Source organism: Leucoraja erinacea, chromosome 5, assembly GCF_028641065.1.
Source record: "Leucoraja erinacea ecotype New England chromosome 5, Leri_hhj_1, whole genome shotgun sequence".
NCBI lineage: Eukaryota > Metazoa > Chordata > Chondrichthyes > Rajiformes > Rajidae > Leucoraja > Leucoraja erinaceus.
In genome coordinates this window covers 94,817,867-94,842,889 of record NC_073381.1, presented here as the reverse complement: position 1 = coordinate 94,842,889, position 25,023 = coordinate 94,817,867, and the positions used below count along the sequence as shown (strand labels likewise).

Here is a 25,023-nt window from a genome sequence, read left to right as displayed (position 1 = left end):
GATGAGGAAAGATTGAGCAGAATAATCGCTGTTGTTTGTTTGGGATATCATTGCTGTCCATTCCCAATTCCCCTTGAGCTGATTGTACTGAGCCACTGCTGTCCTGGAATAATCCCATGCTCTCCGAGGATATTTAAGGAGGCTGAGTGAGTATATGCTGTGAGGATGTTTCCCTGCGAGGGAGAATCTACACAATGGAGAACAACCAGGATACAGACCTGATTGTTAAAAATAGTTAAGCATGTAGATAGCATCTGTGAAAAAATAAATAAAAAAATTTTTTGGCCAATCTCTCACCACAGAACTTTGTAACACCCAATCCGTCCACCATAAGTTCCTCTTAGTTACTCTTAATTTTTTGAGGTCTGATGAAATCATCATCCCTCAACCTTTTTAAATTTTAATAGGAACAGCTTAGCTTGGGCAACTTGCCCTGGACATTTAAACCCCAACTTCAGGTAGATCTACAGTGTAGACACAAAGAACTGCAGATGTTCAAATCTTGAGCTAAATACAAAGTGCTGGAATAATGCGTTGCCTGACTCACTGAGTTGTTTCAGCACTTTATATTTTATATCTACAATGTGCTTTTTCCAAGATTAAATTATCCCAATATTGCCTTGCTAAGAAGTGGCCCATAGGAATCTTCAGTACTCTGGATATGATCCCATCATAGATCCATCATGGATTTTCATGACTGCATCATAACCCTCTCTGTTAAGCATTTAATCAGGGCAGAGACTACCATTTCACTCAATTTTGGGGGCACTTTCTGCGACTGATAGATTTTAACACTATTATGAAAAGAAGAAAAACAAATCCATCCCTGCATCAACTCTCCCTGGAACACGTCAATCCAACTTAAACTGAATATATCAGTAAAGATGTCTTCAAGCCTATGGCAACAATTAGTTTCATGGCACTTCAGAGGGCAGCTGAATTATTAGCCATAATGGCAGTGGAGAAAATTAACTGGGTGCAGATTCCTTGCAGAGAGAGGCAAGGATTATTACACACTTTGCAATGGCTTTAGAGGTACTGTTTGTTGAATAACCTGATAATAGCTCCTTTGGTGATATACACATGAGTCCAGGCTGCCTGAAACTTCACTCCAGTGAAAGTCAGCATCTACTGGAAGGGGAAGTGTAGAAAATGGTTTAAAAAAATGAACATTTTTGTAAAGTTTAACCTCAGAACATCCATAACAGCAACGATGCCCCTCTGTCCAGCTTCACAACTTAAAAGGAGTTAGTAGATAATGGGGATGTCTTTATTGTGAAACATTTTGGGAAGGATTCACATTATAACATGATTGGTTCTCTTTTCACGGTCTTTGAACACCTGGAAAGGTAAATGTGCAGAAATGCTCTGCTCCTACAACTGCAATCTCTGCTACGGAAAGAGTGCACTACTAAAAGCAAAGGGGTTTATTAGCTTCCCCACCGCCCCAAAATTTAGAACTCATATTTTGTCCAACAAGGAATATATTAATTTGTAATGGAGTAACCCCAACAAAATATTTACTAAACACAGAACTATTGCTCATCCTGTTTGTGACATAGGATGACGCTCTTTGACCTATTGGGTCTATGCTGGCTCCCAGAGCAATCCTACACACCCAATTGCCCCATTTATTTCTCTGTAGCATTTGTATCGCACGTGCCCATTAACACCATCCCGATTCACCTACCACCAACCTACATATGTCAATTTAGACACACCGATTAAATTAACAACCTGGATATCTTTGGAATATGCAAGGAAATCAGGACTGAACTCTGTTTGTTAGAGCTGTAAGAATGTTACACATGCTGAATTACGGTGCCACGCTGTTCTACTTGAAGGTTATCCATCTATGACAAAAAATAAATTGCTGGAGGAACTCAGTGGGTCAAGCCGCATCTGTGGAGGCAAAGGAGCGATCAATGTTTTGGATTATGACCCTGCGCCAGGACTGTAATATTAACTTTGGTTTCTCTCTCCACAAACACTGCTGGATATGTTGGGCTCTTCTTGTAATCTCCATTTGGATTTTTAGCTTCAGCAGCAACAGTTTTGACCTGCATTTTATTAATATAACAAGTCCTTTTGTTTATTTTCTTCTTTCTGACTCCCTTCACTAATCTATCATCCACAAACATTTGGATCACTGCAATCTTATTAACTTCACTCATTCCTCTGTACCTATCCCCTATTCTAGACGGAGCTAATGTTTCACTCCAGGAAGCAAAGTTGAGTATACTCTCCAAACAGCATCATTGGTGCCCAAGTGGAGATAGTCGAGAGCTCCAAGTTTCAAGGTGAAACTATGACCAGCAATTTGTCCTGGATCAACTATATTAAAATGACAGCCAAGATAGCACCAACACCTCTACTTCCTCAGAAGAAAGAAGTAGTTTGGTATGTCTCCAACGACTCTTACCAACTTATGCAAATGTGCCATAAAAAACATCACAGCTTAGCTTGACACCAGCTCTGCCCAAAAATTGTGGATATAGCAAAATCCATCACACAGACCAGTCTCCCCACCCTTGACTCCATCTACCTGAGGAAAGCAGCCAATAAATTGTCCCTTTTATAACCCAGTCATTCGTTTTTCGCTCGTTTCCCTTCCGGCAGAAGACACAAAAACCTGACGGCAAGTACCAGCACATGTAGGAACAGGTTCTTACTTGCTGCTATCAGACTACTGGATAGTCATCCCAGAAACTAGGGTATTGAATTGATCTTCCAATTTACCAGTTGAACGATCAGACCTACACATTGAAGTTATAACATAGTCTTTATTGCAGTACAAGTGGAGGGAACAAGACATGCTTTCATCCCCGTGGTCGGCATCAAATCCAAAGAGACTGACGCACTGACTAATAGGACTGGTGTGCCCAGGGTAAGGATGAAGATCTGTACTGGACTACATAAGGAATGTGTAGCATGCATAATCTGTGTGGTGATATAATATATATATATATATATATATATATATATATATATATAGATATAGATAGTAAAGACATACTAATCTGCATCCTTCCTCTTAAGGAATTAACTCCTAATAAAATAGATATGATAAGTGCATGCAAAATGTACATACTACTGATTACATATTGTATGTGTAAGTAAGCTGGAAGGAAGTTGAAACGTAACCCGGGTACTTTAGGGTGGGCTTGCAGATGTGACCTGCACATGTACGGTACAGTCCTTCATTTTCTCCCATCACCGGAGATGTGATTGATGGCAGAGCAGGAGAGTGAAACAGTATCCCCAGCGATGAAGCTGGCGTGGCCATGGGCGAAACGACCGGATCAGGAGCGGATGGCAGTGCTGGTATGGTCAGGCCGATGCCGCTGGATGGGGATGGAAGTATACCTATGCGATCAGGATAATACGGAGGTGGTGCGGGTTCATTCACAGGCAGGATGTGCTGTCTATTACGTCTGTAGGTGCCGCCATCGGAATTAACCAAATATGAACATGGTTCGGAAGTAGTTCCAGAAATTACACCGAGGTGGTCGTGACCCTTGTCGGTTTGTAGATGAACCACCTGTCCCTTGGCTAGTGGTGGAAGTGGTCTGCTCATCTTGTCATACCATCCTTTTTGAACATTATGCTTTTGTTGTAGCCTTGGCTGGATTGCGGATGGTGTGAGCACTTGCGGTACTAGTGCCTGTTTTGCCACAGGCAGTGTGGCTCGGGTTTGCCTTGACATCAGTCGCTGGGTGAACCCAGCATCGGGTCACGGGAGGTGTTGTGCAGGTTGAGCAGGTCTAGGTACACGTCTGATTCTGCTCTGTGGGGTCGTTCCATCACTTGTTTGGCACTCCTGACGGCATGTTCAGCCAGCCCGTTGGACTGTGGGTATTAGGGGCTGCTATGATGAAAACCTCAGCGTGTAGCAAAGTCTTTGAAGTACTGGCTGGTAAATTGACTGCCATTGTCAGACAGTAGTTGATACAGAGACCCGTGTACAGAGAAATGGCGTGCCAGCTTCTGGACTACCCCTGCAGAGGTGGGGCTACTGAGTAGATCGATTTCAAACCATCCGGAATACGAGTCGACTAGAACCAGGTATTGTTTGCTATGCCACTCAAAAATGTCAGTTGCCAATGTGGACCATGGGAAGTCAGGAACCGGGAGTGAGAGAAGTGGCTGCTTTTGTTGGTGTGGTGTCAAACTGTTGCACACTGCACAGGACTTTACCTTCTCACGAATATAAAATCCGGCATGCCAGGCAAGAAAAACATGCTTTTCACTCACAGGACAGTAGGCTCTGTGCCTGGGTGTCCCGCATGTACGGCATCAAAGTACTTGCTGTGTAAGGAGGCAGGAATTACAGCTTTGCAGGACTGTACCGTACGCGAGTGTGACAGGTAGCTTAACATCAAAGTAGATGAGGGTGGGGGCACAAAACACAAGATTTGTTGTTTAAGAGTGTTAAACGCCCTCTGCTGCTGTTGATGCCAGGACCATACAGTGTGTTTGTGGGTTAGCTGGCACAGTGGGGTCGATAGTTTACTGAAATTTGGAATGATTTTCCCCAAGTAGTTTACCATGCCAAGGAATCTCTGCAGGCTGAGCACATCCGTGGGTGCTGGCAACTCATTAATTGCAATAGTCTTTGATGGATCAGGTTTGAGGCCGTCACTGGTGAACACATGATCTATGTAGTTCACCTCGCTCACTTGGAATTTGCACTTTAGGGGGTTTAACTTGAGGTTGATCTCTTTGGTACGATCCAGAACTTTCATTAAGTTTTCGTTGTGTTCTTGGACTGCTTGTTCAGCAACAAGAATGTCATCAACAATGATGGAGCATGGATAACCTGCAAATATTTGTTCCATAGTGCACTGAAATACTTCACTTGCCGAGTTTATGCCGAATGGCATACGCAGGAATTTGTAACGTCCAAAGGGTGTGCTGAAAGTGGTTAGCTTGGAAGAGTTGTGATCCAACGGAATCTGCCGGAATGAACTCTTGACATCTAGAACTGAGAATACAGTTGCTTTGCCCAGCTGCGCTGCAACATCTTCCACTGTACACATGGGATAGTGTGGTCATTTGATGGCTGTGTTTAAATCTTTAGGATTGATGCAAATCCATATTTCTTCCTTATTCTTTTTTGTTGCCACAACCATGGTTGAGATCAAATACAATGGGTCAACGACAGGGGCAATCACACCCACAATCTCCATTCTGTTGAGTTCATTTTGTACGAGATCCCGCAAAGCATGGGGAATCCGGTGTGCAGGTCGGACAACTGGTAGGACCTCAGGGTCGGTCGTGATCGTGTACTTGATGGGAAGCTTGCGCAGCTTGTCGTCAAAAGATTCCCGTATCGTGCCAGGATCTGTTGAGTAAAGCCACATGTTGCAGACAGTTGATGAACTGCCGTACCGAAGGTGACCAGACATAGGTCATTACAGGCGTCAATGCCTAGCAGAGAAGTCACTTTTTCGTGGACAATAAAGAAGCTCAGATTGTAGACACGTGACGCCAGATGGCACTGTAACTCGACTCTTCCACCAGGGAGCACTGTACCCCTCCAAATGGAAGTAACTCGGCGGCGGTCTGATAGATGACCTCAGTTTTCTGAATCCTGTTGAGCTCTGATAAGGACAGAACATTGCAACGAGCTCCAGTGTCGAGCGTGGCAATAACATAGAATAATCTATAGATCAGACACTGTTCACGAAATCTTGCATGCGAACCTCCACAATTCACACAATTACAAATGAATCCGACACCTGATCTACCGGGCACGTGTGAAGGTTGGTGCTGGGCCTCATAAAACATGCCGGCAACATTGACATCATAGGCAGAGTGGGGACCTCATATTTAGATAAGATTCTTTCATCTCTGCAACACAACAGTGATTCTCAGCCCTTTCCAGAGTGATATCTGCACATCATGTATAAGTACATCACGCACCTTGTCATTGAGAATACCATAAACCAGTCTGTCACGTATAAGACTAACCCATAGAATTTAAAGAAGTGATATAGGCTTCAACGGGCTCACCTTGCCTTTGGCTGCGTAAAAAGAATCTGTGGCGCTCCATTACGAGATTAGTGCATAGCTCACACAGTTGTCTGAACTTGTTCAGCAGGCAGACGGGGTCATCTATAGTTTCTGCCGGGACTATTTGAACACCAGCAGCGTCTACCTCATCTGGGGCGTAGTGGAATCTGCGAGCACGTCGAGTGGCTTCTGTACCAGCCACATTGATGAGAATGGAGGCACGAATATCTGGAGCTGCGGCATGATGCGCTGCACGGATATACACGGTGAAGTCCTCTTCAAAGATGCGCCAACACTCTGCGAGGTCACCATCAAAACACTAAAGGTTCAGGCTTACAAAGTGTGCCAGCCATAGTAAAATAACAAATTGAACAAAAAAAAACTAAAATAAACTGAAACCAACTAGTCGAGTAAGAGCTCCATGATCTCTGACACCATGTTGAATGATCAGACACACACATAGAGGTTATAGTCTTTATTAGAGTACAAGCGGAGGGAACACGACATGCTTTAATTCCTGTGGTCTGCATCAAATCTAAAGAGAGAGAGTGACGTACTGACTAATAGGACTGGTGTGTCCAGGGTTGGGATGAAGATCTGGACTGGACAACATAAGGAATGTGTAGCATGCATAATCTGTGTGGTGATAGTTATATAGTAAAGACATACTAATCTACACTACCTCATTATGGGACTTGGATTTTTACTCTGTAACTGTAACGCTATAATCCTGTAACACTATATTCTATACTGGCATATTTTTCTTTGCAAAAGCTGTTGTACGTGTGCAAGTTTTGATTCTACTCAAGGTCAGTATTAGATGCCTGCATAGCACACATACAGAGCTTTTCACTGTATCTTGGTGCACAGGACAATAATAAACCAATAACAATACCAATACCCTCTCAATACTCACCATCTGCATCCTGAATCTCTTATCAGCGTGCCTATACCAGCAGCAATCTATAATGGCCAATTAATTATCAACCAGCATGCCTTGAAGATGTGGGAGGAAACTGGAGCACTTTGGGAAAGCCCGCAGGGTGAACAAGCATATGCAGAGATGGCTGTTTAATCTCACATTTTCCCAGGGTCTCACTTAGCCAGAGCCCTCCTAATGTTAAACATAAAATGTTCGAATAACTCAGCAAATCAGGCACCATCCATGGAGAACATAGAGAGGGAATGTTTTGGGTCAGGCCCCTTCTTCAGATAGATTGCAGGAATGAGAAGAAAGAAAGCCAGAAGAGTGGAGGGGCAGGACAAAGCGTGGCCTGTCACAGGTGAGGGTTATTTTTGATAGGCATATGTTAGACAGAGATGAACACACACAAGGTGTGAGACAAAAGGATTCGAGAATCAAGGTCGGCAGCAGAGCACCAGGTGAAGTAGTGTGGGGATTGGATGATAGGTAAGCTCTTGGGAGCTTTTTCAGTGTTTGTTTTCAGTTGCGGTTGGTTTAAAAACCGGGCGGGATTAGCCTACAACACATACCTTCAAGGTCGGCAGGTGAAGGAGTGCGGAATTGGCTGAGGAATTTAATTCGCAAATTGGTATATTGGCAAATTAGGCAATTAATCAACCAATATAAGCAAGGTTTGCTCTAGGGGGAGCGGCCTTGTTGAGGGAAGTGCCATGTGAGAAAAGTGCCAATCTTTGGCTCAAGAGTCTTCGGAGAGGAGACTATGCCAAAAGTTGGAGAGGATGAGACGAGGTGAAGATATGATGGGTAAGCTGATTAAGTGTAAGGCTTGCAGGATGTGGGAGGTCAGGGACACTGATGTGTTGGGGCACTGGAGAAGCAACTGGATGACCTCAGGATCATCCGGGAAAACAAGAGTTTCCTGGACAGGAGCTACAATGAGATCGTTACACCGAAGATACCCGAAGAGAGAAGGGTAGTGATGATGAGGAAGGGAAGGGAGCTTGGAGTACAGGAGACCCCAGGGGTTGTAGGTGATGGTCTTCTTCTTGCGTATGGCGTGCACAGCCTAAAGTTGTAGGACAACTTGTTCTATTTGATCTTATTTGAATGTGCACGCCGGGTTGATTGCATTCGTCGAAACAGGGCGAACCAAGTGAAGGTTGCAATCTTCCACCCAGTAGGTGAAGGTGAGCAGCTGGAAGGGTAGTGCATGTCGGCATAAATGACTTTGGGAAGAAGAGGACCAACATTCTGCAGCGTGACTTCAGAGAGCTCGGAAGAAGTCTGAAAAGCAGGATCTCCAAGGTGGTTATCTCCGGATTGCTTCCAGTTCCTCGTGCTGGTGAGGGCAGGAACAGGGAGATAGGCGATCTGAATGTGTGGCTGAGGAGCTGGTACGGGAAGAAGGATTTCGATTCTTAGACCACTGGGATCTGTTTTGGGAGAAGGGTGAATTGCACAAAAAGGACAGGCTGCACCTTAACAGGTGGGGGACCAGCATTCTGGTAGGCAGGTTTGCCACTGCTACAAGGGGGGGTTTAAACTAAATAGTGGGGGGGAGGAGATTAAAGGGAAAGAGTGTATATAAAAATTTAAGAAAGACAGCAGAATTAATGGGGCAGAAACCTCAGGAAGGGACAAGAGAGTATGGCCAAGTGAAATAGGAATCGATGGAAGGGGAGTAATGGATTAAAAGTATTATATGTGAATGCACGAAGTATAAGAAATAAAGTGGATGAGCTTGAGGCTCAGTTAGAAACTGGCAAGTATGATGTTGTGGGAATTACAGAGACATGGATGCAAGAGGACCAGGGCTGGGAACTGAATATTCAAGGGTATACATCCTATCGAAAAGACAGACGGGTGGGCAGAGGAGGTGGGGTAGCTCTGTTGGTGAGGAAGAAATTCAGTCCCTTGCGAGCGATGACATAGAATCAGGAGATGTAGAATCAGTATGGATAGAACCGAGGAACTGTAAGGGTAAAAAGTCCCTAATGGGAGTTATCTACAGGCTCCCAAACAGTAGCCTGGATATAGGGTGCAAGTTGTATCGAGAGCTAAAATTGGCATGTTGCAAAGGTAATGTTATAATTGTTTGGGGAGATTTCAACATTCAGGTAGACTGGGAAAATCAGGTTGGTGTTGGACTCTGTTAGGCACTCCCCCCCCGGTGAATGCTATGTACTTACCTTTCTCTGTTTCTCTCCTGAGTGCAGGCCTCGTGGCTGTGAGCCTGGAATTACGGGGTTAAAGGCTCCTGTACCCGATTGGCCAAGCTGCGTCAGGTGACGGGTGACTCATCTGAAGCTTAAATACCAGAGTCTCCCAGGATTCTCTCTCTTCTTCGTCAACCCTGACTAGTGAGCCGCCTGCTGGTGTGAGCTGTTGAAGGCCTGGCCACATGGCATAGAACTTTGTGTACTTTCACCATTACTTGTTAACAAATATTGAATTGGGACGGATAAGGGCTGACCTTAGTGTTTTCGTGTATTTTGTTTCAGGGTTATATCTCTTTAGGCAGGTTTTAGAGTCTCCGGTTCGACGGTCCATCACGGGCTGGCTGGAGCACTGTTAAATTGTTTGTCAGTCCATCCATATCCCTGACTGGGTTGTTTAAATCAGGTTTGGGTTTTGTGTTCCATTGAATAATTAAAACTATTTTTGAACTTGAACCTGGTTTTTGAATTATGTTACGCGGCTCTGAAGTACCTGCATTCGGGAGTCGTAACAGACTACAAGAAAGGGAGTTTGTGGAGTGCCTCCGTGATGGATTCTTAGAGCAGCTCGTACTGGAGCCTATCAGGGAGAAGGCAATTCTGGATTTAGTGAACTGGATTTGATAAGGGAACTCGAGGTAAAGGAGCCATTAAGAGGCAGTGACCATAATATGAAAAATCGGAAGTGTCAATATTACAGTTGAACAAAGGGGACTATGGAGCCATGAGGGAGGAGCTGGCCAAAGTTGACTGGACCCTAGCAGAGATGACAGTGGAACAATAATGGCAGGTATTTCTCGGAATAATACAGAAGGTGCAGGATCAGTTCATTCCAAAAAGGAAGAAAGATTCCAAGGGGAGTAAGGGGCAACCGTGGCAGACAAGTGAAGTCAAGGACAATATAAAAATAAAAGAGAAGTATAACATAGCAAAGATGAGCAGGAAGCCAGAGGATTGGGAAACTTTTTAATAGCAACAGAAGATAACTAAAAAGGCAATGCGGCCAGAAAAGATGAACTAAGAAGGTAAGCTAGCCAAGAATATAAAGGAGGATAGTAAAAGCTTCTTTAGGTATATGAAGAGAAAAAAAGTTGGACCATGGAAGACTGAAACGGGAATTTATTATGGGGAACAAGGAAATGGCAGATGGGTTGAACAGGTACTTTGGATCCGTCTTCACTAAGGAAGACACAAACAAAATCCCTGATGTACTAGTGGCCAGAGGATCTAGGGTAACGGAGGAATTGAAGGAAGTTCACATTAGTCAGGAAATGGTGTTGGGTAGACTGATGGGACAGAAGGTTGATAAATCCCCAGGGCCTGATGGTCTGCATCTCAGGGTACTTAAGGAAGTGGCTATAGAAATCGTGGACACATTGGTGATCATTTTCCAATGTTTTCACTGGCCCAGGGTGTCGTCCCCACTTGCCTCAAGACATCAACCATTGTGCCAGTGCCCAAACAATCAGCTACAGGGAGTCTCAACGACTTCCGCCCAGTGGCACTCACCCCTGTCATTGCAAAGTGCTTTGAGCGGCTGATCCTGGCTCACCTCAAAGCCAGCCTCCCCCCCCCACACTGGACCCCCATCAGTTTGCCTACCGGACCAACAGGTCTACAGAGGACGCCATATCGGCGGCTCTACACTCTGTCCTGACCCACCTGCACAGCAATAACACCTACATCAGGTTGCTGTTCATCGATTTCAGCTTCGCCTTTAACACTGTCATCCCCGCAACCTTGATCACCAAACTCAGTGGACTTGGCATCTCCACCTCCCTCTGCAATTGGACACTGGATTTCTTCACCAACAGACCACAGTCTGTTATGGTCAACAACCTCACCTCCTCCACTATAACTGTGTGCTCAGCCCTCTCCTCTACTCCCTCTTCACTCATGACTGCAACCCTAAGAATGGCTCCAACGCCATCATTAAATTTGCCGACGAAACCACGGTGGTAGGACTGATCAGTGACAACGATGAGTCAGCCTACAGGGAGGAGGTCCAGCACCTGGCAGCCTGGTGTGCCAACAATAACCTCGTCCTCAACTCCAAGAAGACGAAGGAAATTATTGTTGACTTCAGGAAGAACAGAGGGGGCAGATATACCCCCATCCATATGAACGGGACTGAGGTGGAGCGCGTCTCCAACTACAAATTCCTCGGGGTACACATCTCAGAGGATCTGTCCTGGTCCCTCAATACCACCAAACTGATCAAAAAGGCGCAGCAGCGCATTTACTTCCTGAGGAGGCTCAAGAAAACTCACCTGTCCCCCCAGATCCTGACCAACTTTTACCGCTGTACCATCGAAAGTATCCTGACCACCTGCTTCACGGTATGGTACAGCAGTTGCACCGTAGCTGACAGGAAGGCACTACAACAGGTGGTGAAAACCGCTCAGTACATCATCGGTGCCCCGCTCCCTGCCATGGATGCCCTCCACCGAAAACGGTGTCTGAGACGGGCCGGGAAGATCATCAAGGACCCCTCCCACCCTAACCATGGACTGTTTGCCCTCCTCCCATCAGGGAGGCGGTACAGGAGCCTCAGGTCTCGTACAAGTAGGATGAGGAACAGCTTCTTCAACAACACTATCACATTGCTGAACTCGGAGTCCCGCCGATAGATTTCTCCAGTCTCTCCGTCCACATTGTTTGCTTATTCTGTTATTCTGTATTTTTGTTTCTATATTGCACTATTACTACGAACAGACGCTAAACTGCATTTCGTTGTACCCATACTTGTATCTGTGCAATGACAATAAAGTTGAATTGAATTGAATTGAATGTTCTATAGACTCAGGATCAGTTCCTGTGGATTGGAGGGTAGCTAATGTTATCCCACGTTTTAAGAAAGGCGGGAGAGAGAAACGGGGAATTATAAACCAGTTAGCCTGACATCGGTGGTGGGGAAGATGCTGTAGTCAATTATAAAAGATGAAATAGCCACACATTTGGATAGCAGTAACAGGATCGGTCCGAGTCAGCATGGATTTACGAAGGGGAAATCATGCTTGACTTGTCTTCTGAAATTTTTTGGGGATGTAACTAGGAAAACCGACAAGGGAGACACAGTGGATGTAGTGTACCTGAGCTTTCAGAAGCATTTGATAAGGTCTCATATAGGAGATTAGTGGGCAAAATTAGAGCACATGGTATTGGTACTGACATGTATAGAAAATTGGTTGACAGACAGGAAACAAAGAGTAGGGATTAACGGGTCCCTTTCAGAATGGCAGGCAGTGTCGAGTGGGGTACCGCGAGGCTCGGTGCTGGGACCGCAGCTATTTACAATATATATCAATGATTTAGATGAAGGGATTCAAAGTAACATTAGCAAATTTGCAGATGACACAAAGCTGGGTGGCAGTGTGAACTGTGACAAAGCTGGTAGGTGACACAAAGCTGGGTGGCAGTGTGAACTGTGACAAAGCTGGTAGATGACACAAAGCTGGGTGGCAGTGTGAATTGTGAGGAGGATGCTATGAGGATTCAGTATGACTTGGACACTTTGGGTAGATGCATGGCAGATGCAGTTTAATGTGGATAAATGTGAGGTTATCCACTTTGGTAGCAAAAACAGGATGGCAGGTTGTACTGTACACTGCACAATGACAATAAAGTTGAATCTGAATCTGAATCTGAATCTTATCTGAATGGAGTCAACTTGGGAAAAGGGGAAGTACAAAGTGATCTGGGGATCCTTGTTCATCAGTCACTAAAAGTAAGCATGCAGGTTCAGCAGGCAGTGAAGAAAGCGAATGGCCTTCATTACAAGAGTTGTGTATAGGAGTAAAGAGGTCCTTCTGCAGTTGTACAGGGCCCTCGTGAGACCACACTTGGAGTATTGTGTGTAGTTTTGGTCACCTAATTTGAGGAAGGACTTTCTAGCTATTGAGGGAGTGCAGCGTAGGTTTACAAGGTTAATTCCCGGGATGGCGGGACTGTCATATGTTGATAGAATGGAGCGGCTGATCTTGTATACTCTGGAATGTAGAAGGATGGGAGGCTATCTTATTGAAACACATAAGATTATAAAGGAATTGGACACACTAGAGGCAGGAAACATGTTCCTGATGTTGGGAGAGTCCAGAACCAGGGGCCACAGTTTAAGAATGAGGGGTAAGCCATTTAGAACGGAGATGAGGAAACACTTTTTCTCACAGAGAGTTGTGAATCTGTGGAATTCTCTGCCTCAGAAGGCAGTGGAGGCCAATTCTCTGGATGCTTTCAAAAGAGAATTAGATGGAGCTCTTAAAGATAGCGGAGTCAGGGGATATGGTGAGAAGGCGGGAACGGAGTACTGAATGTGGATGATCAGTCATGATCACAGTGAATGACGGTGATAGCTCGAAGGGCTGAATGGCCTAGTCCTGCAACTATTGTCTATTGGATTGAAGAGGTGCAAATTGTTTAGGAATGTCGGTGGAAAGGGAGGGAAGGGGAAAAATAGTGGGTGCATGGTCAGCCAGGGGAAGGGAGAGGGGGTGTTTTGTAGAAGTTACCTAAAGTTGGCGACTTCAATGTTCATACTGTTGGGTTGTAAGGTACCCAATCCACGATTGAATGGCCAATTAGCCTTAATTAAATGGTGGAGTGGACTTGATTTGCTGAATGGCCTAATTCTGCTCCTATGTCAGAGGGCCAGGAAATTTAAAGTTAATGAAAGTTGTCGGGCATGCGAGGTATGGGTATAAATCTAGGTCAGAAGGGTCTGAACTAGGGGGAATGTGATGAAATCCGGATATTCATCTATGCACCTAATGTGGAAACACCTAATCACAGATAATGACTCAAACTCTTCAGTGACAGTATTCCCAGCATATGAAACAGCCCACCTTCTATAAACGAATCAGCAGAGCTGACATATTCGTCCACAATCTGGCCAGATCACTGAACTGCCTGCAACACTAAAACAAAATGGTGAACCTCTTTCAATAACTCACATCTGAGGCACCACAAGTCATGCATTAATAACAGTCAGAACATTGACTTGGCAACACTCAATTGACACCATTCTAAACTACATTGGAGAAATTGTAGACAAGCATTGTTGGCAGTGTTTAATAATCTTCTTTCTACAATAGGCACTGTAGTGCACTCAGCATTTCTCCACAACATTATGTCCAAGGACTGGAACTGAAATAAAAATCCTGAAACAAGGCACACAGTAACAAGGCAGAAGAGTGAAGACATACAGTATCAATAACTTTAAAATGAAAATTCTAATCTACAAAGATGAAAGGCCAGGCAGATGGATCAAGAACAAATGCAAGACATTGAGGAAAAAAAACTTAACATACTGACATAAGGCTGAGTAACTCTTGCAGAGTTTGTTGCCGATTCAGAAGCTACAATAATGGGTTGATTGGAAAGAAAGGTGGGGACAAATGAAGTTAAGGAAAAACATTCTTGAAATGAACAGTGAAAAAAAAAGATTAAATAGTTGATCACAATGTTGCAATTTCTAATCCATTGTTAAATTACCTGTTGAGTTCTCCCATTATGGCTGCTAATAGTGAGCTCTTGCCGGAGCCAACCTTTCCAACAATTCCTGTCAACTGCCCCTGTAGATAAATGGAGACAGAATCCTTAGGTGTGATGAATGTATCCATTTGAAAATATAGTCCATTGAACAATAAAATCTTGACTGAATTATTATTATGTAGGTATGTTACAAAACTTACCTTCAGCGGCGCTGCAGTTCTGCCGCTGCCCGTGTGCGCGACTTTGGCGCCTTTGAGAGAGGGGCGGGTTTTTCTGCAGCCTATTCAAATCGATCTCTGCTCGGCTGTTTAGTTGCTAAAGAAAATCGCTTCGACTGTCGTTTTATTAAGTTTATTAAAATTAGCGCTGGATAATTTAATTGTTAGAGTAAATTGAAAATCATCTTCTAAAGCCGTGAACGCCGACAACGGGACGGATCTCATGTAGGGGACAAGGCAAGGTAGGCTGTTTATTTTTACATAAAAAAGTACTTCTTAAGATGCCTTTAATCAAAATTTTAAGCTGCGAGAAGGTGACTTGGAGCCCATCCGAACCGGCAGTATTTTTCATGCCGACATGGGGTTCAAATTCATTGCAACCACAACGTTCCAAACCAGCGCGTTCCACAAAATCCCACTCGCAAGATGATTTAAATGGCCATTAATTTACAGCAATTAAACACTAAATTCCTTCCATTTGTCCTATAAATTTATGACAATGAGATTTTAAAATCATGTTATATTGTGAATTCTTGTGTGAATGTTATTTGGACATTTAGGCTATTTAAAAATGTAAATCTTTTCTTAAGAAATGGATAGATGTTTAGATCTAGTAATTGAATTTTGGAATTAGCTACAATTGGGTAACTAACTAATTATATGCTTTAATTTCAGGTCATCCAAGTAAAATTGTTTAATATTTGTTTCAGAATGCTTCAATCTATAATAACTGAAAATGTCTATCAGTTCTCTTAATTTTTAATAAAGTTATGGCCATTTGATCACAGCTTTTGTGATACGTCAATGGAAAAGCAATTTCCAACAAGATGCTAATTTCTGAGTATGAAAATGGCCATAACTTTTTTAATACTGAAGATATGAAAGTGAATTAGGTGTCAAATTAAAATTATTTTTATGCTTTATCTGATGGGATAAATTGCAGACTTGATTTTTTTAATCTCAAAATTTTGTAACATTGCTACATTATACAAACACTTCAAAACATTTGCATTACTTACTGAAAACAAATATGCAGTCTTAAATACATTTAACAATCAAGCATCTGAAACTTTAAAATAGAGAATTGTGAAGACCCAGCCATCTACAGGGAAAAATATCTCCTATTTTCAATCTGTGATGGCCAACTCTGCATAGGACATTGACTGCAATTTCTCCTGTCAGGCAAACAGTTTCTAGGCACACACCCTGGAAAACCTTTGGAGAATTTTATATATTTCAAAGATATCATGTTTCATCATTTTGAACTCCCATGAATTAAAAGCACTTTCTGCTTGCTTCTTCTCATAGAACAATCTATTCATCCCAGATATCAATATTCCAAACATTTGAATAATCACCAAAGAGAAGTGCAGTACACATTTAAGTGGTCAGATCATTAGAAACAGGAACAGAAATAGGTCATTCTGCCACTCAACGCTGTTCCACCTTTCAACAGGATCATAGCTGATCCAACATTCCTCGCCTATCATCCATCATTATCATTTCCTTCGCCATTATATATTTATCTCCACCCTAAATATTCATCAGGGCTCTCTGTGGCAAGGGGCCCAAAAAATTGTAACCTCAGAGAAGAAATTCCTCCCCATTTTCAAATTAAATGGACGCCTTCTGGTTCAGGTGATCGATGGCCGGCACGGACTCAGTGGTCCAAAGGACCTGTTTCCATGCTGTACTCTAAACTCCCTTGAACTAACAGCTAACATTACATTGGGCTTCCCTATTACATGCTGGCCATGTGTGCTAGCTTTCAATGCATCATGCAAGAACCATATTATATTATTATTCATGAATAATACAATTACAGAGTTTAAATTATATAGTTTAGCAAAACCTACTAATAAAAGAAATATACACTGCAAAAAAAAAAAGTTATATAGTTTAGCAAAACCTACTAATAAAAGAAATATACACTCTATAAAGTCAACAACCTTTCCCATCTCCCACCGGATCACCTATAAAATCCTGATCCTCACCTACAAAGACCTCCACCATCTGCCCCCCCCATATCTCACTGACCTCCTCTCCCCCTACCAACCCTCACGGTCCCTCAGATCCACATCAGCTGGTCTCCTCTCCATCCACAAGTCCAACCTCCACAGTTTTGGGGACAGAGCCTTCTCCAGGGCAGCTCCCAGGCTCTGGAACTCCCTCCCCCAACTGATCCGCAATACCGTGTCCCTCACCATCTTCCAATCCCGCCTCAAGACCCATCTCTTCACCTCTGCCTATCCTTAGCCCCACGTGCCGTCCCTTTTCATCTGTGCATTAACTGCCTCATACTGTGTTTTGTATTGAATTCTGTATTTACTTTGTGTACTAGTCATGTCTCTACTATTTATTTCATTCCCCTTACATGTTTTTCCTCTACCTGCTAAATTTGTGTAAGGTGTCCTTGAGACTCTTGAAAGGCGCCCATAAATAAAATTTATTATTATTAACCTTTCATAATTTTTAAGAAAGAACTGCAGATGCTGGAACAATCGAAGGTTGACAGAAAATGCTGGAGAAACTCAGCAGGTGAGGCAGCATCCATGGAGAGAAGGAATAGACGTTTCGGGAAGAGATCCTTCTTCAGACTGAATCTTTTATCAACCTTTGGTGACAGTGCTAACACCTCGCTGGGAGAGGGACTAAACCATTTCTTTGCTCGCTTTGAGGCAAAGAGACCCCATGCAGTCACCCTGCTCCCACCAACCTCCAGCTCTCATTCGCTCACTCCCCAGGAACACCAAGTGAGGCGCGCGCTTAAGTTGGTGAACCCAAGGAAAGCCGCTGGACCTGATGGTGTACTCGGCAAAGTACTCGGCAAAGTACTCAAAGCTTGTGCAGACCAGCTATCAGGGATCTTTACCAAGATCTTTAATCTTTCCCTGACACAAGCCACCATACCACCTTGTCTGAAGTCAGCAACCGTCATTCCTGTCCCTAAGAAGCCAGTCATAAACAGTCTAAATGACTACAGACCAATCGCATTAACATTAGTAGTCATGAAATGCTTTGAAAGACTAATTTCACAGCACATTAATGCCAGCCTCCCTCCAAACCTTGACCCTCATCAGTTTGCTTATAGAGCAAACAGATCGACGGAGGACGCCATCGCCACTGCCCTCCACACTACACTGAGCCATCTGGAACACCCGGGGAGCCATGTAAGCATTATTTTTATTGACTATAGTTCAGCTTTTAATACGATCATCCCTGACATACTAGTCAACAAGCTGTCGGACATAGACTTCCCCCCTCTCACCTGCGCCTGGATAAAATACTTTCTCATTAACTGCCCAAAGTCAAAATGGGCCCCCACTGCTCCTCCATCCTGGTTCTCTACAGGGCTGTGTGCTGAGTCCACTCGTCTATGCTCTGTACACTTATGACTGCGCTCCCATCCACTCCACATACTCCATTATTACATTCGCAGATGACACCACGGTGGTCGGACTCATATCAGGAGGAAACTAGGCAGCGTAGAGAGATGAGGTCCTGAAGCTGTCAGTGGTGTTCTGCGAATACCCTGGCACTCAACATCACAAAACAAAGGAAATGGTCATCGACTACAGAAGGCACAGAGCAGACCCTGCCCCGCTCTACATCAACCGGGACTGTCGAGAGGGTTTCCACCTTCAATTTCCTGGGAACGCACATTGCGAAATACCTCTCCTGGTCTGGCAACATTTCAGCGGTGGTAAAAAAGACCCAGCAGCGATTGCACTTCCTGAGAGTGCTAAGGAAGAACAGTCTAGAGGAGAAGCTGCTGGTGGCCTTCTACTGCTCCACCATCGAGAGTGTGCTGACATATTGTATCACGGTGTGGTATGCCGGCTGCTCAGCAGCAGACAGGAGAGCCCTGTAGAGAGTGATCAAAAATGCCCAGAAAATCATCGGCTGCCCTCTGCCCTCCCTGGAAGACATCTCTAGCAGAGCCAGGAAAATAATCAAAGACCCCTTCTATCCTGGACAGTTCCTGTTCAACCTCCTGCCCTCTGGTAGGCGGTTCAGGTGCGTCATAAGCCTGACAAACAGAACCAAGAACAGTTTCTTTCCCTGAGCCATCAGAACTCTAAATTCCTCAAATATCCACACAACATGAGAGATACTGTCATCCATTCCACTATAAAACAGACCACTCAGCTAATATTTCTTCTTTTTGAATTCTTTTAAAGTATTTACAAGTGCAATATTCTCCCAGTGTAATGTTCTACTTAGGTGTGACAAATATAATTTATCTACTATTTTAAGCAGTTAAATGTATTGGATGTATTGGTTGTGTTTTTATCTTGCTTTAACTTGTTTTGGTTGCACTGATCAGGAGTAGCTCTCCTAATGTTGTTGTATTTCACAATATAATGACAATAAAGGCATCATTATTATTATTATTATTATTATTTAGTAATTGTTTTTTTTTATGCCCCATTAATACTCACAGAAAAACGAAGTTGAATGGTAATTGAAGTTACTTGCATTGAAATGAATGAATACGTTTATTGGCCAAGTATGTACACATACAAGGAATTTGCCTTGGTGCTCTGCTCGCAAGTAACAACATGACATACAGTAAACCATTAAGAATAACACATAAAACATTAAGAATAAAACGTTATAGTTTAACCATGTGAATGAAATAAAATACCAGAGCAAAAGGAGACTACAGACTTTTTGTTATTGAGTAGAGCGACTGCTCGTGGGGAAAAAAGCTGTTTTTATGTCTGGCTGTGGCAGCTTTGACAGTCCGGAGGCACCTCCCAGAGGGAAGTGATTCGAAGAGTTTGTGGCCAGGGTGAGAGGGGCCAGAGATGATTATACCCACTCGCTTCCTGGCACTTGCAATGTACAGTTCGTCAATGGGGAGGAAGGTTGCAGCCAACAACCTTCTTGACTGGCCGAACAATTCGCTGCAGCCTCCGGATGTCGTGCTTGGTGGCTGAGCCAAGCCAGACCATGATGGAGAATGTGAGGACAGACTCTACGATGGCAGTATAGAATTGGACCATCATTGCCTGTGGCAGATTGTGTTTCCTCAGCTGCCGCAGGAGGTACATCCTCTGTTGGGCCTTTTGACTTTGGAGTCAAAACTGACTGTAGATTAGATGGGATAATTGGTGTCTAAGAGATGAAGACTTTTTGCTCAACTGCATTACCTCAATTATATGATAGTAATTTTTAAACTGATATGATGCCGTTGCAGAGAATTGGTGATTCAAATTTCTGAGTGGCATGATTGGAGCTCATTCTTTTAATTCAAGGTTAGGTAATGACACACTCATGTGCTGTCACCAGGTGGCAATAGAGAGCTTAGAAATTCAAGGGGAAAGTACAATTTCAACAATGTCTGTCACACTGTCCATAGATTTATAATGTATAGGTTGAAAGTGAAGTTTGAAAGGTCTTTATTCATGGCCTGCACTGCATCATTTTTTACGTTAAAATTGCTCCTTCACGCAAGCATTGGTAATTTAAAAAAAGACACAATGTGCTGTAGTAACTCAGCAGGCCGGGCAGCATCATAATCAAGAATCATTCACACCCTGGTTATTCTCTAATCTCTCCTCTCCCAACGGACAGAACAAACAAAGGCGTCAAAAGGCGGCCACAGTGGCGCAGCGGTAGAGTTGCTCTCCTCTCCCCACAACCACACGTTGGGGGAACAGACCCAACGGGTCTGCACTTGGTCTAGTATTTATATATTTCTAAAAAAAAAGTAACATCCCCACTGATTCAGGCATTCTATGGTCCACAACTGCTGAGAAGCCCAGACGGGGGCCTCATGGGCTGGAACCCCACGCGTCAGAGATAGAGCCTCGTGGGCCGGCAGTGGAGCCTCGTGGGCCGGAACCTCGCGGGTCAGAGGTGGAGCCTTGCAGGTCGTTGAAGCCCACGGCTATCGGTGCTGGGGCCGCGGAAGGAGCCTGGGCCGGTGGCATAGAGAGGACTGCGGCGTTAGTGGAGAGGTCGATGATGGCGCCGACCGACGGACGAGGACGGAGGGCGCCGTAGCCGCCATGGTGGGGGGTGAGAACAAAAGGGGAACTGATGCGGGTGGGGGAATTTGCAACTTTGTAAGCAACCTTTATGGGGGACTATTTGCACCTTGGGTATGCAAGCAAAGAATTTAATTGTGAATTGTCACGTGCCAATAAAGTATTCAATCAATCAACTGCTCAAAGTGGAGGAGATGATACTGAAAATCTCTGCAACTATACTATGCAATAGCGGTATAGAGAGGACCCGTGTTGCCGGCGTAAGAGGCACAGTGCCTCCCATCTGCTCATGCCCACAAGCACTGTCTGCTCCCTCTGTGAAAGTGTCTCCAGCTCCCACACAATCGTCTCATCAATCACCTCAGAACCCACAGAATACAGTGCAAGTGTATTGCCCTGAATCTCTGGAGCCAAATGATTCATTGAATGCAAGCAATTGCACCGCATAACCAGACCACTCTCAAAGAGTTTGGGCCGGTGGTTCACGCAGAATAGAAGCTACCCACTCACACAGAATGCCAAAGAACAAGATGATAACTACTTTAGCAGGGACTAACAGTTTGAGTGGCTTTTTATGGTTTAATTTGATATCTTGGGCCTTGAGCACAAATACACATTATAAATAACCACTCTTTATGCATTTCCCATACTCTCTGACATGACAATTCACTCTATGTTGCAATATATAAGAACTGAATCATTAAATGGGAATTATTATTTAAAGTTCCACTCTACATAGCAAACCTCACAAGTGTAAGCTTACTTTCTGTTTAGGATTATTTAAATTGTGATAGAAGGATACTGCAAGTCTGCAATAAAAATAGAAAATGTTGTAAATACTCAGAATGCATCTGTGGAAGGAGAAATAGAGTTAATGTTTCAAATTGGAAACCTGACTGAAAGGCCTGTCCCACTTAGGCAATTTTTAGTTGACTGCCAGCGACAGTCACAGTCGTAGCGGGACACTGAAAAACCAGCTTCTCTGCCCCCCCCCCTCCCCATCCTACGACAATATCTACGACAAGCTACCACCTAGCGACGTCAAGCTACGTCAACCGGTGACACAATGCCTCACGACATTTGGATGTCCAGCTACGACCACACCTACGACAACCTACGACAACCTTCGACCACACAGACGACAACCGGTCAACTTATGTCCACCCGCGACAAGATATGACAAGCTACGACCCTGTCGGCGACAACTGAAGACAACGGAAAACAATTCAGTCGCCTGCACACGTCGCCGGTTGACGTAGGTAGTCGCCAATGGAATTCACCGAAGTCAGCGCCCGGCGACAACCAACATCACCTGGCAACAACCTACAACAGCACCTATGACAGGAGAAGACAGGCAAAGTCAAGCTCACTGTCGCCATAAGGTTTTGAACATTTCAAAATCCAGCGGTGACAAGAAAAAAATCACGACACTTGAGGCGACAACTCACGAAAATACAGGCATCACCCCGCAACCATGTGGTGACAGATTATTTTTCGGCTGTCACCAAAAAAAAAAATCGCCTAAGTGGGACAGGTCCTTGAGGGTCTTCGGCTTGAACCAATAACTTTTTTCTCTTTCCACAACTGCTGTCTGATCTGCTGAATATTTATAGCATTTACTGGTTTTACTTAATTTCTAGCATCTGCAGATTTCTGATTTTCAATTTGTGTTAGCCCATATTTTCCTTTGCCAAAAAATTCACTCCCACTAATGTCACATGATGTGTAAACAGTCGTCAATTAAATTCAGAAACTGACTGTCCCTTGATGGTCAGCCCCATTCTATCGTTACTTTAAAAGTGACAAACCCCTTAATAAACATGATTATGTGTGAACTTTGTAAAAAGTTATAACATCAATAAGCTGAAGCCAATACATTCCATACATGAACATAAAATAACAATTATCTTTTTATGTTTACCTTTCTCAGTATTAGATTCAGATTCAAGAGCACCATACTGCCATCATGCTCAGCCTCCTCATCAGACGTTTCGCATGGTCTCCAAGAGAAGGTAGCATCATGCAGCTCAACTGCTGAGTTAGAATCCTCGGATGGGTCTGTATAAGGCACAAGGTTCCCATATTTCAGGCCACTTACATGGAACATAATATAATGATGTGCAGAGAAAAGTTAATTTAGAAAGCTATCTTGGAAAAAACTAGCAGAAAACAAGAGGAAGTATTTAAACTGGTGTAGGATACGTTTAATTATTAAATGGGAGGGTTTAAACTAGATTGGAAGCGGGTGGGATCTCATATAGGACAGAGGCAGGTGAGACGTTGGTAGTTGGTATGGAGGGTGGTGAGGGAAAGGTTAGTGGACAGAATAGGTAGGTGAAAGGCAGAGAGCGAGGAAGGAGGGTCAATTTAAACTGCACGTACTTTAATGCAAGGGGCTTGATGGGTAAGGCAGATGAGCTTAGGGCATAGATAGGTACGAGCGACTGGGGACGTTGTAGCCACAACTGAAACCTGGATAAGGGAGGGGCAGGAATGGCAGCTCAATGTTCCTGGGTACAGGAGCTTCAGGAGTGAGAAAAAAAAGAGGGTGAGTTGCATTGTTGGTTAAGGAGGATATCACGGCAGTGTTCAGAGGTGACATTATGGACGGTTTGTCTAGTGAGGCTATATGGGTGGAGTTGAGGAGCAAGAAAGGGATGGTCACCTTGTTGGGGGTGTACCACAGACCCCCAAATAATCAACGGGAATTAGAAGAACAAATGTGCCGGGAGATTGCAGACAGTAGCAGGTCAAATAAGGTTGTTGTAGTAGGGGATTTCAACTTTCCCAATATTGACTGGGAAAAGCATAGAGTGAAGGGTTTAGATGGGGTACAATTCATCAAATGTGTTCATGAGAGTTTTCTTAAACAGTATGTGGAGGCTCCCACACATGAGAGGGCAACATTGGATCTAGTATTGGGAAATTGGGAAGGGCAAGTTAATGAAGTATGTGTGGAGGAGCCTTTTGGAACAAGTGACCACAGTCGATTAGGTTTAAGATAGTTATGGATCGGGACGGAGAGGGTTCACGTGTTAAAATGCTCAACTGGGGAAAGGCCAACTTTGAGGGTATGAGAGAAGGTTTCGCTCAAGTTGACTGGAGCAGGTTATTTTAGGGGAAAGGAACATCGGCCAAGTGAAATGTTTTTAAAAGTGTACTGAAGAGAGCTTAGGATGTGTACATCCCTGTTAGAGTGAATGGCACAGCAGGCAAACGTAGGGAAGCTTGGCTGACGAGGGAAATTGGGACATTAGTCAAAAACAAGAAGGATGCATGGGACAGGTTTAGGCAGCTGGGATCAAGTGCATCCCTGGAGGAGTTTTGGGAAAAGGAGCAAACTAAAAATGGAGATCAGAAGGACAAAAAGGGGCCAGGAGATAGCTCTGGTGGGTAGCAGAAAAGACAATCCCAAAAAGATTTTATCAATACATAAAGGGGAAAAGGATAACTAGAGAGTGGGACCTATCAGGAATAAAAGGTTCCTTTCAGGAACCTCAGTGTGGAGCCATAGGAGATGGGCAATGAGTATTTCTCTTCTGTATTTACTGAGGAGAAAGACAGTATGATGGAGGAAATTGGAGCAGTCACTGGAAGTGTCTTGAGAGCAGTCAGGGTTACCGTCGAGGAAGTACTGAAGGTACTGTCGTGTTTGAAGGTAGACAAATTGTAGGAAACTAGAGAGGAAATTGCGGGAGCCTTGGTTGAAATTTATGAGTTGTCCTTAATTACAGGAAAGGTGCCAGAGGATTGGAGGGTGGCAAATGTTGTCCTTCTTTTCAAGAAGGGCTGCAGGGAAAATGCTGGGAACTATAAGCTAGTGAGTTTAACATCTGTAGTTGTTAAGTTACTGAAGAGTATTCTGAGGGATAGGATATACTGGCATTTGGATGGGCAAGGGCTGATTAGGGACAGTTAACATGGTTTTGTACGTAGGAGGTCGTGTCTCACAAATCTAATTGATTTTTTTGAAGACGTGAGCAAAAAGGTTGATGAGGGCAGAGCTGTAGATGTTGTGTACATGGACTTTAGTAAGGCGTTCAATAAGGTGCCGCATGGTAGGCTGCTCTGGAAGGTTAGATCTCATGGGATCCAAGGAGAGATAGCTGAATGGATAGCAAATTGGCTCCATGGAAGGAAGCAGAGGGTGATGGTGGAAGGTT

At 44.0% G+C, this 25,023-nt stretch overlaps 1 protein-coding gene across 1 annotated transcript in view; it reads right to left on the bottom strand.

Moving 5' to 3' along the window:
• The window catches only part of abcc10 (ATP-binding cassette, sub-family C (CFTR/MRP), member 10), a 110,559-nt gene that overhangs the window by 54,646 nt on the left and 30,890 nt on the right, over positions 1–25,023 (bottom strand). Inside the window, exons 6-7 of the mRNA XM_055636288.1 lie at positions 22,782–22,918; positions 14,647–14,726 (exon numbers count right to left, since the gene is read on the bottom strand). Coding sequence (XP_055492263.1) covers positions 14,647–14,726; positions 22,782–22,918 — 217 coding nt within the window. The remainder of the gene's footprint in view (positions 1–14,646; positions 14,727–22,781; positions 22,919–25,023) is intronic.